Raw genomic sequence first — 17999 nt, 5'->3', positions numbered from 1 at the left:
CAGGCATGCAAGGCAAGTGCTCTACCACTGAGCCACCTTCCCAGCCCCATCTTTGCAGAACTTTTAAATTTGCTAATGTCATTTGCATTTATTGCAAAAGTGAAATTTTCCTTGCTATGCTAGTGGATCTCTCTTATCTTACCTAGTAATTGCCATTAAGCATTTTAAACAGATAAACCATAGCTTATGTAAGGTCTTATGGAAGTAGCAATAAATTACCTCACAAATACTATTGGCTTTATTCTGAAAGAATAGTCTTTCTTCACCACGTTGGTCAGATAGAAATATAAAATTAAATATAGACAATATACTTTGCTAAAGTTTGGTAAAGGAATGAATAAGCATCTGAAAGTGATGGCAGTGATACTGGAACTATGGTTGCTACCTTTGTAAAGTTAGTATGTAGGAGGAAAACTTAGATTTTTTTAGTTATATGTTATATATATTTGAACTACCTACAGTTTTAAAAAATTCTATTTAAATTTACTTTTTTTGTCAGTACTGTTGTTGCACTCAAAGCTTCATGCCTTCTAGGCTAGCATTTTTCTACTTGATTCACACTCCAGCCCTGCTTTTTGCTGGCTACTTTGGAGATGGAGTCTAGCAAACTTTCTCCCCAGGCTGGTCTTGAATCACAATCCTTCAGATCTCTGCTTCTTAAGTGTCTGGAATTATAGGTATGAGATGTGGTTTTCTCTTATCAAGCTGGCTTTGTAACTTAGAACATTTTAGCACCTAATGAGTAAGTTTTCCCTTTTGTACTTAAGAATCATTTTAATATACTGGATATTTTTAAAGTTCTTAGCTGGGCTTAGTAATCAGTAGCTTGGAGCTATAAGATCCTGAGTTGAAGTGCCCTTTAGTGACTTGGGTTACAGAGACCCTGTCTTATTACAACCCCCTCCCCCAAAATATCTTTATCTGTAGCATTCATTTACATCCAAAAGAGTAGACCACTATTTTATTACATTCTTTTCCTTTCCTAAACAGCTTTACTTTTTAAGTTATATCATAAAATTCAATCACTTTTAGTACAATCATTTCAAATGTGAAATGTGCAATGAATTTTAGTAAATTGGACACTTCTGAAACCATTAATATCATTCATCTACGTTTTTTTTTTGTTTTGTCAGTCATGGGGCTTAAACTTTGAGCCTAGACACAGTCTCTGAGCTTTTTCACTCAAGGCTAGTACTCTACCACTTTGATCTACAACACCACTTTTGGTTTTCTGAGTGTTAACTGGAGATGAGTCTCATAGACTTTCCCAACCCAGCAAGTTTTGAACCGTAATCCTCAGGTCTCAGCCTTCTGAATTCATTTAGTTCTAGAAGCCTTCTATGAGCTGGGTGCCGGTGGCTCACGCCTGATCCTAGCTACTGAGGAGGCTGAGATCTGAGGATCATGGTTCAAAGCCAACCGGGGCAAGGAAAGTCCGTGAGACTCTTATCTCCAATAAACCACCAGAAAACCAGAAGTGGCGCTGTGGCTCAAGCGGTAGAGTGCTCACCTTGAGCTGAAGAGCTGAGGCACAGCACCCAAGCCCAGAGTTCAAGCCCTATGACTGACCAAAAAAAAAGTTAGAAGCCTTCTATGACCCTAAAAATTTATCTCATGTCTGTTTGGTATTGAACTTTGTTCCATTGCTGTAATCCCAGGCAACTACTCTTTTCTGTCTGTATAATGCCTTTTCTCCATAAAATTAATATAAATGGCATTGTACAAGACTCCCTTCACTTAGTATGGTTTTTTTTGAGGTGTATCCATTTATAGCCTTAATCAGCAGTTTGTTCTTCTATGTTGCTGGATAATCCTAATTCCTCCTGAATAAAATCAAGCACTGAATTTGCATAAGAGTTACACCAAAAGATATGTATGATGATTCACATCTGTAATCCCAACTACTCAGTAGCAGAAATCAAGTTTGTAGTTTAAGGCCAGCCTGAGGAGAAAAGAAGACCCATCTCAATAAACCAAGTATGGTTGGTAGGGCCTTATCTATAGTTCTAGCTGTATAGGAAGACATACATTGTTAGGAAGATCTTGTTCTGAGACTGGCCCCGGGTTTAAAAAAAAAAAAAAAAAAAGACCCTATCCAAAAGGTTAAAAAAAAAAAAAGTCCACAGGTGTCACTCAAGTAGTAGAGGATCTGCCTAATAAGCACAAGACCTTGAGTTACAACCCTTCCCCGCCCCAAAAGAAAGTAGCCGTATATTTCTCACATTTCATAGCTACATGTTGGGACTATTGATATTGGTACCTATTTTTCAGCTGATTTGTTATAAGAAAGTAACTTAAGTATAAGTTAATGCCTTAAAATAATACTATATCCTTTGATATTAGTATACAGTGTCAGTATGAGTAATCCTATATAGAATTATTGATTTCCTTGTAATAACTCAGGATTTTTCTCACAGATAGTTAAGCTCAGGATAGCTATTATAATATAAGTTTAATATAGTGTTTAGATATTAAAGTTTTAAAAACATTTAATGGACAATTTTCCAAAGATATGCTGGAGGGCTGGGTGTGTAGTTTAAGTGGTAAATTGCTTTCTTAACAAGCATAAGACCCTGACTTCAAACCCCAGTACCCCCAAAAATAAGGAGAAAGCAAAAAAAAAAAGGATGTCTTGAGAAAACTGATTTCATATATTCTTTGATATAAGAAAAGAAATATTTCAGCAACTTGACACTTTTCCCTACTTTAACTGTTTGGACTGTTGTAGTAACCTTTCTCCCATAGATATTGCAAAAGAAATTGTTCGAAAGAACAGTTAAGCAAACATTAATATTACTGTTTCTCAACATTAATTTGATTGTGCTTTAGATTTGATGTTCCAATCTGATCAAGGGAAGTTTGAGATTCGTTTCCTTTTCTCTTTGCCTATCTTAATCTCTAAAATCCTTTTATCCTAAAGAGTAGATTTTTTAAAATACACTTTTTGAATTGAATATCTGAGTTCATGCTCTGTGAAATGGTTGATATATTGTAGGCCTTAATCTGCCTAACACTGGTGTGACTCTTTAGACATTCATTCTACAGCATTACTCAAACAAGTTTGGGGAGGGCGATCCACATGTGGGGTGGATGGGAGGTGTTATTTTTTTCTTTTGAGGTTTTTTCTTGTTTTGTTTCTGTTTTGTTTTTCTTTCCTTTTTCTTGTCTTCCTTCCTTTCTTTTTTATTTTATTTTTTTAGCATGGCACTTTTTCAAACATTTTTCATGTGCTTAGGTACATCCAAGCAGAAGTCCAGTTCCCTGCAGGTAGCAGATCAGGACCTACTGCCACCTTTTCACCCATACCAGCCTTTGGAGTGCATAGTAGAGGAGACTGAAGGAAAGCTGAATGAACTGGGACAAAGAATTAGTGCTATTGAAAAAGCACAGCTTAAGTCATTGGAGTTAATTCAAGGTGAACCTCTGAACAAAGATAAGATAGAAGAACTTAAAAAGAACAGAGAAGAGCAAGTCCAGAAGAAGAAGAAAATACTGAAAGAACTGCAGAAAGTGGAAAGGCAGTTGCAGATGAAAACACAACAGCAATTTACCAAAGAATACTTGGAAACCAAAGGTCAGAAAGACACAGTGTCTCTACATCAGCAGTGCTCTCATAGAGGAGTCTTCCCAGAAGGGGAAAGAGATAGTAGTCTCCCAGAGGATCACTTTTCAGAATTACCTCAGGTTGACACAATCTTATTTAAAAATAATGATGTTGATGATGAGCAACAGATTCCACCATCGGCAGAACAAATTGATTATGTCCCGGTCCAGCCTTTATCACCTCCACAGTGTAACTTTTCCAGAGACTTAGGTTCTAATGGGACAAATTCTCTTGAACTTCAGAAAGTATCAGGTAATCAGCATATTGTAGGACAGCCTCAGATTGCTATTACTGGACATGATCAGGGGCTATTAGTTCAAGAACCAGATGGACTAATGGTTGCAACTCCAGCCCAGACGCTTACCGACACTCTTGATGACCTGATAGCAGGTGGGTTAAAAATATGTCTGAAGTCATTTCTCTCTAATCTGTGTGCTCAACCTCTTTAAATACCCCTCAAAAACACAGACATTGATTTTACTTTTTTATTTTAGAACTATCTTTGTACTCACTTCTTTGAATTCATTTCTTGAGATACTTTGGAAATGAGTTTAACTTAAGTCAACAAGCACTAACATAAAAGTGTATTATTACTCTGTTCTTTTTTTGGTCACATTTCAAAGGCAAAAAAGTAATAAAGTTGCTGGAATCCTTTATTTCAGATAATTGCTGTGAAAGCTATTCTGGGTTGTATCTTGGACAAGAGCTCTCAGGATAGAATTTGTGTTTTAGAGTTATTCATATAAGATGATGTTTTAAATTTTCCTCCTGGTGATTTATGTTTGGAAATCATAATTTTAAATCATCTTGCTTTTTTATTAGACCAAATTAATTATTTCTAATTAAATGGGGTGTTTAGAGAAAATTCCATTTCATAGTGTTTGTAGTTAGAAGATTAAAATAGATTTACGATATTGACATTTGATGATTTGAAGAGGGGACCTTTTTTCATTAACTTTTGATTAACATACATGCGCGCGCACGCACACACACACACACACACACACACACACACACACACACACGACCAGATAATCTTAAAGTATATGTTTTTGTTTATTGTTGTGTGGAAAATTACAACTAGATATGAAATGAGGTGCACAAGTTTACTTTCCCTTTCATTGTCCTTGCAGCAGTGGGAATACAATGCAATTAATCATTTACCTTCCTAAAGAGAGCCCAATTCAGAAATGCAGCCAGAATGGCTGTTGACAGTGGATGAAGACCAAGAACTAAGATGTAGCTGGATTGATATTCAAAGGCAGGCCAGTCCTCTGTCTCTTGATTGCAACATTTTTTTTCTTTACTGTTGTCTGTTTCCTCTTGTCATATTCTCCCCTCCCCCAATTATGCTATCTCAGTTTCCTTTCTTTTGTGATTCTTTAGTCTTCCTAATCTTTATGGAAATTAAAAATGTGAAATAAGGTTACTTAAATCAGGGATTTTATTGAGCATGTGAATGACTTCCATTGGTTATAAAAGTGCTATTGTATTGAGGCTCATCTGAAATAAAAGAGGTATCATTAGGCAGAGGATAAATGTCTTCATTTTCTTAAAATTAACATGGTGGGAAATGTTTTTAAGTTAGGCTCTTTGTATTTTGAATTTTTACATTTTTCACCTATTGCAACTAAGTCAATTAATGTGTATCTTTAGTATTGAAAATTGTTACATATTATGAATAAACTCTTATAATTTGTTTATAGTTCTGATTTATAATCTGGATAAAGACAAATATTAGAGTATGAGGAATGATTATGAATAATGATGAAACTGATGATCTGACAATACCATTTTTAAAACTCAGGGTTCAGTAATGAGAATTATAATATTCTTAATTAAGTGTTCAATTTGAGTTATGAGACCCATATTATTGGCCAATACAATTGCAGGCCCTTCCCCCATTTAATAAAGAATGTAGAAACTACTGTAAAAGTAATGTGTGTTAACTTTATGGCAGTTTTTACAGATGCTTTTTAAAGGAAAAGTATTTTGCTAAAGTATTTGCTAAGAAAATAAATAAAATATTTGCTAAGTGTAAGTGATCTTTTACAAAGATCACATATAACTTAAAATAGTTTAGAAAACATCTTTTAATTGTAAAATGTTAGTATGAACTAGAAAATTAATTTTAGATGTTAATCTACCATATTTTATGGTATTCTTTTTTTTTTTTTTTTGTCAGCTGTGGGGCTTGAACTCTGGGCCTGGGCGCTGTCCCTCAGCTCTTCAGCTCAAGGCTAGCACTCTACCACTTGAACAACAGTGTCACTTCTGGTTTTCTAGTGGTTTATTGGAGATAAGAGTCTCACAGACTTTCTTGCCTAGGCTGGCTTTGAACCACAGTACTCAGATCTCAGCCTCCTGAGTAGCTAGGATTACAGGCGTGAGCCACCAGCACCTGGCATGCTATTCCTTTGTTTTTGTTTTTTGTCAGTCCTGGGGCCTGAACTCTGGGCCTGGGCACTGTCTCTCAGCTCTTCAGCTCAAGGCTAATGCTCTACCACTTAAGCCACAGCGCCACTTCTGGCTTTTTCTGCTTATGCGGTACTGAGGAATCTAACCCAGGGCCTCATGCATGCAAGGCAAGCATTCTACCACTGAGCCCCCTTCCCAGCCCCCTGATATTCCTTTTTAAGTTATATGCATTCAAAATTGTTTTCATATAAAAATTTCCGCTTTGTGTTGGTTATCTGTTTTGAAATCATGGCAATATTTTTATTTTCTTTGTTCAAGATGATGAGCTGACTTTACTTAATATTAAAAAATACTATTTTCTTTATGCTTGTTTCACTTAATTTCCTTAATTGAAAGTGAAAGAAGTTGAAAGTAAAATAAATTAGAAGAACCTATATCAATAGGATTGTAGAGCAGGCCACAGACATAATTAATTTTATTTGAATTAAATTAGTTCTTATCCTTCAGATTTAGTCTCATAAAAGTTTTACTTTAGAAAATAACTATATATAACAGGAATATATTTCACTCGAAGTACAGGAACATTTTTCCTTTATTGCTGTTTTTTTGTTTTGTTTTGTTTTTTGTCCGCTGTGGGGCTTGAACTCGCTTCAGCTCTTCAGCTCAAGGCTAGCACTCTACCACTTGAGCCACAGTGCCACTTCCAGTTTTCTGGTAGTTTATTGGAGATAAGAGAGTCCCACAGCCTGGGCTGGCTTTGAATTGCGATCCTCAGATCTCAGCCTCCTGAGTAGCTAGGATTACAGTCATGCCCAGCTCCATGAAACTTTTTATAGTAATACTTATTATCTTCTAGATTACCTACAAAGCTAATTTTCTTTTTTTTTTCTACAAAGCTAATTTTCTTCTTCACAGAGTTAAAGGCTAAAAGATAACATTTTGAATAGCATATAAATGTAATCAATTATATTTTGATCTTTGTGGAAATCTGCCTTTCTTATTTTCAGACACATTTAGAGATAGTCCTATTTTAGAATTCATGAAAATATCATAATCCTTGTGTAATAAAACTTTCATTGCATATGTACTTTTTAAATCTCTTACTTTCTTATTTTATTTTTATAACTTTTCATTTATAACTAATCTTATTAAGTGCTTTCTGTGGAATGGTTCTGATTGTCATTATTACCAGTAGAAAAATGTTTCTAGGATAATATAGTACAAAAGTATACAGTAAATTGTGTCATAACAATACAGGTTTTAGTAATGTGTTAAATAGAAAGGTCTTTTTTTTTGGTCGGTCATGGGGGCTGAACTCTGGGAATGGGTGCTGTCCCTCAGCTCTTCAGCTCAAGGCTAGTGCCCTACCACTTGAGCCACAGCGCCACTTCCAGCTTTTTTCTGCTTATGTGGTGCTGAGGAATCAAACCTAGGGCCTCATGCATGCAAGGCAAGCAGTCTACTACTGAGCCACCATCCCAGCCCTAGAAAAGTCTTTTTTAAATCAACTTTCATAGTGTCAAATTGTGGCTCAGCAACCCTAAACATCTATTTTAAGTATTTTTAAATATCTGCTTTTCATAAAAAAGTTATAAATATATACAATAATGATAAAAAAAAGTAGTTCTTTACTAAGATATATGTTAACTATAAGACCAACTACTGTTAAAATCTTATCAGTAAGGTTTTCTCTATCAATCTAGTATGTTATTTTTTAAGCTGTTTTCTAAATATATCAATTATTTTGAGGTGTAACACAATGTCTGCTTTTGTTTCACTGAGTGAGAAAAAAGGGAGTACATTGTCATATTTTCACAGGTGAAACAAAATAATCATCCCTGTTTGTAACTGGGTAGTTGAATTATGTTCTTTATATGGCTACAGAAATTGACAAAATTTATAATTTCAAGATGGTTTTATGTATTGGTGGGGAGTCTAGGGGATAGCTCATGTAATAACACATCCAGATATCTTAAACTTTGCTACGTTATTTAAGCTAGTAACTTAAATAAACTGAACCATTCGTATTTATTATGAATAGTGTCCTTGATTAGGATCCAGTCATATCATAATTCTAGAAAGAAAACATTTTCCAATACTTGAAGTACTTTCATTTATTTTTAACCTTCATTGTCCTTTAACTTGTGTGGTTTTTTTAAACTTTTAATCTGGCCACAAATAGAAGCTTATAGTCATCCCTTAAGCTTTGCTTCTTATATATTATTCATGATTATATGTTTTTTTTTCTGAATTTTGTTCCATAAATAATATTTATATTTTTAATACAATGATAATTGTACTGAATAATTGTACTGTCACATGCTGATAATTACATTTACTGAGAACATACCATGTTAAATGCTTTAAATACATCATTTATTGGACTAGTATACTTTTGATATAGATCCCACTTCCCCTTCTGTGGGTAAACTTCATTTCCTGTGAAGCATAAGAAATATTCAGATTAAAAAAGATGTAACAACTCAATTTTGGGCTTTTTTGTTTATTTTAGCTTGATTTAAGGTCTCCTTTGTAGCCCAGGCTGGCGTTGAACTCATAGTTCTTCTGCTTTGGCCCTCCTAATGCTGGATTATAAGCATACCCCATCACACCTATCAACTCATTTTCTGTCTTTTAATTAAAAAAAAAAATTAGGGAGGTACGGTACTGGGTTTTGAGCTCAGGGTCTTATGCTTGTGAAGCAGGATCTCTACTACTTGAGCTACTGTACCAGTTTATTTTGTGTTACCTATTTTTGAGAGAGGGTCTCACATCATGCCATGTATGTAAAACTGACTGGCCATGACTGCAACCCCCTTTTTGTGTCTCCTCATGTAGCTTGGGATAATAGGCATGAACTAACTACCACACCCATTGAGTGGATAGAGTTCTTCAAGTTTTTATGCCTGGGCTAGCCTTGAACCACCATTCTCCAGTTTCTGCTTCCCAAGTAGCTAGCGTTACAGTTTGAACCACTATTCCTGGCTTTAACAAAATACATTTTCACTGTGTAGCCAAGTTAGTCTTGAACTCATAATCTTCCTTTCTCAGGCTACCAAGTACTGGGATTATAAACATGTCCAATCATGCCTGGTTCTTTACTCATACATTAGATTTTGAGTCTCAAATACAAAGTTCCAGTGTTCATTTATAAAGAAGTTTCACTTTGAGGAATTGATTTATTCTAGTAAATTTTCAAAGCAAATATTGAATTCTATACTACATAATCCCAGTTATCTATGTGAGAACTATCCTTACTTGTTACCTTCTCTTTTTCTTATTTTTAAAATCAAATTTCCTTTTTTAAACTAAGATAGAAAAATGCATTAAGATATATTCTGTGTATTGACAGTGTAAAAAGTGTTACTGTTTATTGTTTGTTCACTAAATATATGGTATTCTGTGAAGTATGTTATATATATCAAGTGGATTTTGCAACAACCTTCCATTCTACACAAAAGGAAAATTGAGGTTCAGACAAGGTTAATTACTTGCTCAAGTTCAGAAAGCTAGTGCTAGAACTAGGATTCAAATGTAGGTGCTTTTAAGGTAACAAAGCTTCTGATTTGGCCACCACAACATATTACTATGGAAATTTCTGGACTTTTATTTTGATTTGTTGGGGAGTTTCTGTGTGTATATTTCTATGTACAAACAACTACTCTTTTGAATGGAATTTAGCAATGTGAATGTTGTTTTTCAGCTGTGAGTAGCCGAGTGCCCACTGGTTCCAACAGTTCTTCACACATCACAGAATGTGTTACACCTGAATCCTGTTCACAGTCTCCAAGCAATATAGTTTCCCCTGTGTATCCTTCAGTTGACATTGATGCACATGTGAGTAGATTAGTTTATTTGATATAAACTTACTTTGCCATCCTTACTTACTCTACACATTCTTGTTTACTTTGAAAAGGGAAGATAATTGTATCTTCATGGTGAAAAGAAATAATTAATTTTAATTGATAATCATTTTTTTCTTCGTAGACTGAGAGCAATCATGACACAGCATTAACACTGGCTTGTGCAGGAGGTCATGAAGAACTTGTGTCTGTACTCATTGCACGAGATGCTAAAATTGAGCACAGAGACAAAAAAGGTAAGAAATGTCATTTACATGGTGCCAGCTAGAATAAACCTACCCCTTACCTGAAAAAAAAAAAATGTCAGTTACAGAGAAAATGTGCGTATCATTCAATGAGAAAACAGTTGTACCTTTTTCACTATCAATAAGTAGTTCCTACAGTTAGTAATAAGACTAAATTTTAATTTTCAGAGACAATACTCCAAAAACTTCAAAAGTAAGCCAGGCACTGGTGGCTCATGCCTATAATCCTAGCTACTGGGGAGGCTGAGATCTAAGATTTGAGTTTAAAGCCAGCCCAGGCAGGAAAATTTGTGAGAATCTTATCTCCAGTTAATCATAGAAGTACCTGGAAGTGGAGTTATGGCTCAAGTGATAGAGTGCTGTAGCCTTGAGGGACAGTTCCTAGGACTGGCAAAAAAAAAAAAAAAAAATCAAAAGTAAAATATACTAGATCCTTGATATTCATGGGTGTATACTTCCAAGGACACCCCTGTTGGAAAAAAATTGCAAATGTTCAGAATGTATACAGTTCAGTGTTTTACTGTGGATGCTTAATTCTTTTCCAGTAATGCTTCCTGACTTCCACTAAAGAAATGTTGCCTTTCAATACATCTACAATTTTCACTTATAGCTCAAGTTAAGCATATTATGTGCCCTTGGAAGGATAAACTTTTTCTTTTTCAAAATTTATTTTTGCCTATCATTTTTTTGTTTGGTGGTAGTTGTTGTTGTTGCTGTTGTTGTTTTGGGTCATCACCCTTGAACTCTGGGCCTGGGCACCGTCCTTGAGCTCTTCAGCTCCAGGCTAGTGCTCTACCACCTGAGCCACAGCGCCACTTCCAGTTTTCTGGTGGTTAATCGGAAATAAGTCTCACAAACTTTCCTGCCCTGGCAGGCTTTGAACCGTGATCCTCAGATCTCAACCTCCTGAGTAGCTAGGATTACAGGTGTGAGCCACCAGCACCTGGCTGTCATTTGCTTCTTGAGAGATAATATTTTCACAAAATTCAGAGCAAATCACACAGTAATTTTAACCCAACTAATGATATAAATCTGAGACATACTGTGTAAGTCTGACATACTGTATAAATAATCAGTGAAGGTGAGCAAGTTTTGATTGCAGAGCTGGGGTTGTAGTGCAGTGGTAGAGCTCTTGTCTAGTACCACAGGACCCAGGCTCAATCCTGTGCACTGAAAAAAAAAGTTGTAGTCACCTTTCTCCTTAATCCTGAGTTCGTTTGTACAGAAACACTGAAGTTTGTAATGACTATATCAGTAAATCTCCAATAGTTTTTTTTTTTTTTTTTGGGTCCGGTCGTGGAACTTGAACTCTGGGCCTGGGTGCTGTCCCTCAGCTGTTCAGCTCAAGGCTAGCGCTCTACCTCTTGAGCCACAACGCTACTTCCGGCTTTTTTTCTTTTTGCTTATGTGGTGCTGGGGAATCGAACCCAGGGCCTCATGCATGCAAGGCAAGCGCTCTACCACTGACCACCTTCCCAGCCCCATCCAATAGTTTTATTGACTTAGCATTCATTTTTGCCAGATGTTTATGTTTTATCATTTAACCAATTAAGGTTTAGAGCAGTTTTGTGCTAAATGATTAAAGTTTTTGTCTTTTTATTAAAATAATTGAGAATTTATAATAATAGCTTTAACTAAAAAGCACAAATGTGTTAGAGATTTTTATTTTCTGATTTAGGTTTTACTCCACTGATCTTAGCAGCAACAGCAGGGCATGTTGGAGTTGTTGAAATCCTCTTAGATAAAGGTGGAGATATAGAAGCACAATCTGAACGAACTAAGGATACTCCACTTTCATTGGCATGTTCTGGTGGACGTCAGGAGGTATGTTCATGTAGATTTTCACTCTGTAAACCTTTTACTTGGGTTCTTCAATGTGTACATGGCTGGTACTTTAGCTACCTGAATAAAGGGTAAATGTGTTTTGACATTTGACATTTGACATTCATTTCTGAGAAATGGGATAGTTTTGCTAATGTAATGGGAATAGTAAATGCCCTTGTAAGCAATATGCTTGCCCTGATAACCAAATAAAAATTGTCTTACATTTATTGGGATTAAGTCAGTTACAATTCTAAAACATGTAAAATGTAAATCCATTGCTCAATAATTCAGAATGAATTATTGACAATTTAAAGGTCTTAATTCCTTAGTATAAAATTAAATCCATTTCTTTTATGCTGATATTTTAATATTTAGGACACATAGATAGGAAGTCATAGGTCCTATTTCTTTGTACTTTCTTCTTTATAAGTTGAGCCCTTGGTGTAAACTGGGTTTCACTATTCATATTTTACTTTGTAGGTAGTAGATTTGCTGCTGGCTCGGGGTGCAAATAAAGAACATAGAAATGTGTCTGATTATACGCCATTGAGTCTAGCTGCATCTGGAGGATATGTTAATATCATTAAGATTCTTCTTAATGCTGGGGCAGAAATTAATTCAAGGTATCAATTGTTCATTCATTTTATGACTAATGATTAGTAAGTCACTACCTTAGGCATTAAATGTCTTTCCCTAAGTATTTGGACAGATAACATTCCCCACCCCTCTTTTGGCAACACGAAGGCTTGAAATCAGGGCTTTGCACTTGCCTAGATAGTTCTATCATTTGAACAGTACCCCAACCCTTGGACACTTGACATTTTAGTTAAGATAGTCCTGAAGTTGCAAGGCCAAAGATTATTCCTATAATATATAAACAATTCCAGTTTATGTCAGTAATGTGATTTCTTTAAGAGGTCTCATTTCAGAAAGTACTTTGTACTTGTAATTGAAAATTTATAACTTGTAAGCTTTGGTTTTAAATTGTGAGATTTTCCTTTTCCTTATTACTATTATAAGCAAGTAAAACATTCATCAGTGTTAGAAATCTTTCTGTATTGCTGAAATAAATTTTCACTTTTAATGGTTTTTTTAAATATGAAATATATTACTTTTATTTTCTGAGCATATTTTCCCCCTTAGGACTGGGAGTAAATTAGGTATTTCTCCTCTGATGTTGGCTGCAATGAATGGACATGTTCCTGCAGTGAAACTGCTGCTTGATATGGGTTCAGATATTAATGCTCAAATAGAAACTAATCGGAATACAGCTCTCACCCTGGCCTGTTTCCAAGGCCGAGCAGAAGTAGTGAGTTTACTTCTGGACCGCAAAGCCAATGTTGAACATAGGGCAAAAGTAAGTATTTTATAATTGGTAAACTATTTCAGACATATATCTAGTAAAAAGAACATGACATATATAGCTCATGGCAAATACAGGTTTGGGAAATCATATAATAGTTTGGTGTACACTATTACCATTTAGAGAACTCCTTTTAATGAGGCCTCTACTTTCTATTTGTAAAAATTCTAACCAAAAAATTTGTTCAAAGGTTATAAAATTGGACCATCTAAGCTCTAATTTAACTATGACAGGTTCTGGCTGTCATGACTTTAAAATTAGAAAATAGGAATTGTGACAATAGTTTTGACTTTGTTTCAAGCTGTAAGATATATAGAATCCTAGCTTAGGGGAAAATCTTTTATAGTAAGGTTACAGCTAGGCTGTCATTTCAAATTTGAAAGGTTTGATTGGAAATTTCATCTGACCTCTCTAAACTTTATTAGTTATACTTTTTTAAAGCTAATGAAACAATTACATTTTTCTAATCTAAGAAATAAGAAGCCAAGTGCCAGTGGTTCATGCCTGTAATCTTAGCTACTCAGGATGCCAAGATCTGAGAATTATGATTCAAAGCCAGACCAAGCAAGAAAGTCCATGAGACTCTTTCTCTCCAATTAACCACCAGAAAACTTTAAGTGGAGCTGTGGCTCAAAGTGGTAGAGCACTAGCCTTGAGCATTCCCCAGGGCCTGAGTTCAAGCCCCCCAGCCAACAAAAAAATATATAAGAAATGAATGTGGTTTTTCCCTTGGACTGTGTGTGTGTACCGGGGCTTCATCTCAGGTCTTTTCATTCTCACTTGGCTTTTGCACTCCACAGTGGTCTTCTACCACTTGAACCATACCTCCAATTCCAGCTTTTGTTGTTTTATTAAAGAGATGAGAGTCTCAAAGTCTTTTCTTTCCTGGCTGGCTTTGGGCAGCAATCCTCAGATCTTAGCCTTCTGAGTAGCCAAGTTTATAGTTATGAGCCACCAGTACTTGGCTTCCCTTGTACTTTTTAACTGCCATCTAGTTTTGTCTTTTCCATGTAAGTATTATTTGTGGCCCACTTACCTATTAAAAGTCCTGGAGAAATCCAGGTACCAGTAAGAAATGTATTGACAAAGTTGGGTGCTGGTGACTCACGCCTATAATCCTAGCTACTCAGGAAGCTGAGATATGAGGATCACAGTTCAAAGCCAGCCCAGGCAGGGAAGGCCATGAGACTCTTTTATCTCCAGTTAACCACCAGAAACGATCAGAAGTGGCACTGTGGCTCAAGTCGTAGAACACTTACCTTAAGTTGACCTGCTGAGGGACAGCGCCCAGGCCCAGAGTTCAAGCCCCATGACAGAAAAAAAAAAAAAGAAATGTCAGGCCAAAAATGTCAACCCAGCATAAGGCAATAGGTTGTGAATTCATTCTGGCATATCTAACTGGATCTAACAATTTTTACTTGTTATTTAGTCGAATTAAAAATAGAATATAAGCCAGGTGCTGGTTGAGATCTGAGGATCAAGGTTCAAAGCCTGTGTGCAGGAAAGACCAGGAGACTCTCATCTCCGATTAGCCACCAGAAAATTGGAAATGGTGCTTTGGCTCAAGTGGTAGAACACTTGCCTTAAGCCGAAGAGCTAAGGGACAGTGCCCAGGCCCAGAGTTCAAGCCCCACAACTGACCAAAAAAAAAAAGAATAAAGCTTAGCTCTTTCGTAAGAAATGTTTCCTTAAGAGTCAGTTATGTGCATGCCAGAGGCTCTGGGTTTGATTCCTCAGCACCACATAAGAAAAAAAAAAGCCGGAAGTGGTGCTGTGGCTCAAGTAGTAAAGCGCTAGCCTTGAGCTGAAGAGCTGAGGGTCAGCGCCCAGGCCCAGAATTCAGGCCCCATGACCGGACCCAAAAAAAGAAAAAAACCCCAAAGAGTCAGTTATGTTGTTACGTTAGTCCTTGTGAGAAGTTGTGTTATTTAGTGCATAATTAATTGCTTTAAACAGACTGGTCTTACTCCCTTGATGGAAGCTGCTTCTGGAGGATATGCTGAGGTTGGAAGAGTTCTCCTTGATAAAGGAGCAGATGTCAATGCCCCTCCAGTGCCTTCTTCAAGAGATACTGCATTAACAATAGCAGCAGACAAAGGTCACTATAAATTTTGTGAGCTTCTGATTAACAGGTGGGTAATTTTCATTTTAAAAATAATTGTTTTATTAGCATAAATTAGCTATACAGTATATGCATGTAATATACTTTGATCAAATTCATCCTGTTTATATTACTGTCTTAAATTTAAGCCAGTTTTTTTATTTTATATATAGAACTTCTGTAGTCTAAGTAAAATTATCTTACTCTGACATAAATTACAGATTATTGTATTTTTGTATTTTTATTTTTTTAAGATTAGAAAAGATGCCTCTTAAGGAGACAAACTGTGTTAATATTTTTTCTTTATAGAGGAGCTCATATTGATGTTCGTAACAAGAAGGGAAATACACCATTGTGGCTGGCATCTAATGGTGGTCATTTTGATGTAGTACAATTGCTAGTGCAAGCAGGTGCTGATGTGGATGCAGCAGATAACCGGAAAATCACACCTCTTATGTCAGCATTTCGAAAGGTAACTTTACATAAAGGGAGAAGATAAAATTTAATCATTTTAAGCCAATTCTAAGTTGAAACCGTATGAGAAAATAAACTGATCTCAAAAAGTTGAGTATTATTTCCATTTTAAAAAATTGGTATTAGCCAGCCACTGGTGGCTCCCATCTGTAATCCTAGCTATTCAGGAGGCTGATAGCTGAGGATCAGGATTCAAAACCAACCTGGGCAGGAAAGTCTGTGACACTCTTATCTCCAATAAACCACCAGAAAACTGGAAGTGGCACTATGGCTCAAGAGGTAGAGCACTAGCCTTGAGCTGAAGAGCTGAGGGACAGTGCCCCACACCGACTAAGAAAAAAAAAATTGGTATTATCATTCTATTTTTTCTGTGGCCAAGCCCAAGAGCTATGTGTTAAAGCAAATTCACTTGGAATCTCGACAATTTTGTTATGTTATATGGTAAAAATTAAATTAAGAAACGCTACTATATGTGAATGGATGTTTTCTCTACCTGAGTAGGAAGACAATAGATCACACTTCCACAAAAAATTTATAGTATATGGGGAGAGGGCATTGACTCTAGGGTTTTGTACATGCTAGGCAAGCACCCTACTTCAGTTACACCTCAGTCTACCTCCTATATATGTTAAATCTCATTTTTTCTGCTATATTTAAAAAAATCTACCAATTGTAATTACCCATTGTAATTAATGAAAAATTGTAAGCTACTTATCATGGTCTACAAAGTGCTGTAGAATTGGTTTATATCAACCTGCCTAGCCTAATCATTCATGCTGCCTTCCTTTGTTCACTACATTTTATGCTTAGTACCTTAGAATGTATATTTTTATTAGAACATGCTAATTATATAAAGGAATTTCATTGTAATATTTCCATATGTCCCCCTTTTTTGTTACAAATTTTAGTAGGTCTCATCCTATTTTTATTTATAGATATAATATACTTTGATTATATTTGCCTCCATCCTTTTTTATTTTTTTTATTTTTTGTGAACATACTGTACAGAGGGGTTACAATTACATGGGCAAGATAATGAGTACATTTCTTATCATCCTTTCCTTTCTCTCTCACCTTCCTCTTAGCTCCCCCCAACAATTCTACATCTATGTAAATGAAATATATGTATATATGAAATATATAATTTTAGTTTCAAATTTAGTGAATTAGAAGTATTTATTTTTATCTGTCATGGGGCTTGAACTCTAGGCCTAGGTACTGTCCCTCAGCTCTTCAGCTCAAGGCAAGCACTCTATTACTTGAGCCACAGTGCCACTTCTGATTTTCTGGTGTTTAATTGGAGATCAGAGTCTCAGGGACTTTCCTGCCTGGGCTGGCTTTGAACCGCGAGCCTCAGATCTCAGCCTCTGAGTAGCTAAGATAACTGGCGTGAGACACCAGTGCCCAGCTGAAGTTTTTATTTTTTTAATAAGTTGTTAAGAATATGGCAAATTTTCAAAGAATTATTTTCTATGCTTTTGTTGTATTTACAGGGTCATGTAAAAGTTGTTCAATATTTGGTGAAGGAAGTCAATCAGTTCCCTTCCGATATAGAATGTATGAGATACATAGCAACAATTACAGATAAAGTAAGTTTATTCTTTTTTGAAGCACATTTTTGTTCTTTGTGGAATTATATACCAAGATGTACAATTCAAAATTTATTCTTTGGGGGCCTGGGGGTTTAGCCCAGCTGAAGGCCCTGGGTTTGGTCCTCAGCCCTGGAGGGAAAAAAAATTATTCTTTGGAGTTGGGATTTAGCTCATTAGAAGATCACTTACCTAGAACGTGCAAGGCCCTGAGTTCAGTTTTAAGCTCTGAAATGGAGGGTCAAAGGGTGAACAAATGCAGCAGTAGTACTCACTATACACTATGTTGAAAATTAACTATATAATTTGTGGGTGGGAACGGGAGGGAAGGGCTGACATTGTCCAAAAAGAAATGTGCTTATTATCTGACTTACATAACTGTAATCACTCTTTATATCACCTTTATCATAACATTGGTTGTGGGGCCTGAACTCTGGAACTGGGCACTGTCCCTGAACTCTTCAGCTCTACCACTTGCCCCAGCGCCACTTAAGGCTTTTTTTTTTATGTGGTAGTAA

The 17999-nt window shown here is 35.9% G+C and overlaps 1 protein-coding gene across 1 annotated transcript in view; it reads left to right on the top strand.

The window, feature by feature from the left end:
* The window catches only part of Ankhd1 (ankyrin repeat and KH domain containing 1), a 134175-nt gene that overhangs the window by 85675 nt on the left and 30501 nt on the right, over positions 1–17999 (top strand). The window contains exons 15-23 of the mRNA XM_013020304.1: positions 3236–3994; positions 9726–9859; positions 10010–10121; positions 11809–11954; positions 12435–12577; positions 13098–13311; positions 15274–15449; positions 15728–15890; positions 17386–17481. Coding sequence (XP_012875758.1) covers positions 3236–3994; positions 9726–9859; positions 10010–10121; positions 11809–11954; positions 12435–12577; positions 13098–13311; positions 15274–15449; positions 15728–15890; positions 17386–17481 — 1943 coding nt within the window. The remainder of the gene's footprint in view (positions 1–3235; positions 3995–9725; positions 9860–10009; positions 10122–11808; positions 11955–12434; positions 12578–13097; positions 13312–15273; positions 15450–15727; positions 15891–17385; positions 17482–17999) is intronic.

This window comes from Dipodomys ordii, unplaced genomic scaffold (genome assembly GCF_000151885.1).
Source record: "Dipodomys ordii isolate 6190 unplaced genomic scaffold, Dord_2.0 Scaffold50, whole genome shotgun sequence".
Taxonomy (NCBI): Eukaryota; Metazoa; Chordata; class Mammalia; order Rodentia; family Heteromyidae; genus Dipodomys; species Dipodomys ordii.
The sequence above is the reverse complement of the archived record's forward strand: the minus strand, read 5'-3'. Positions and strand labels throughout refer to the sequence as shown.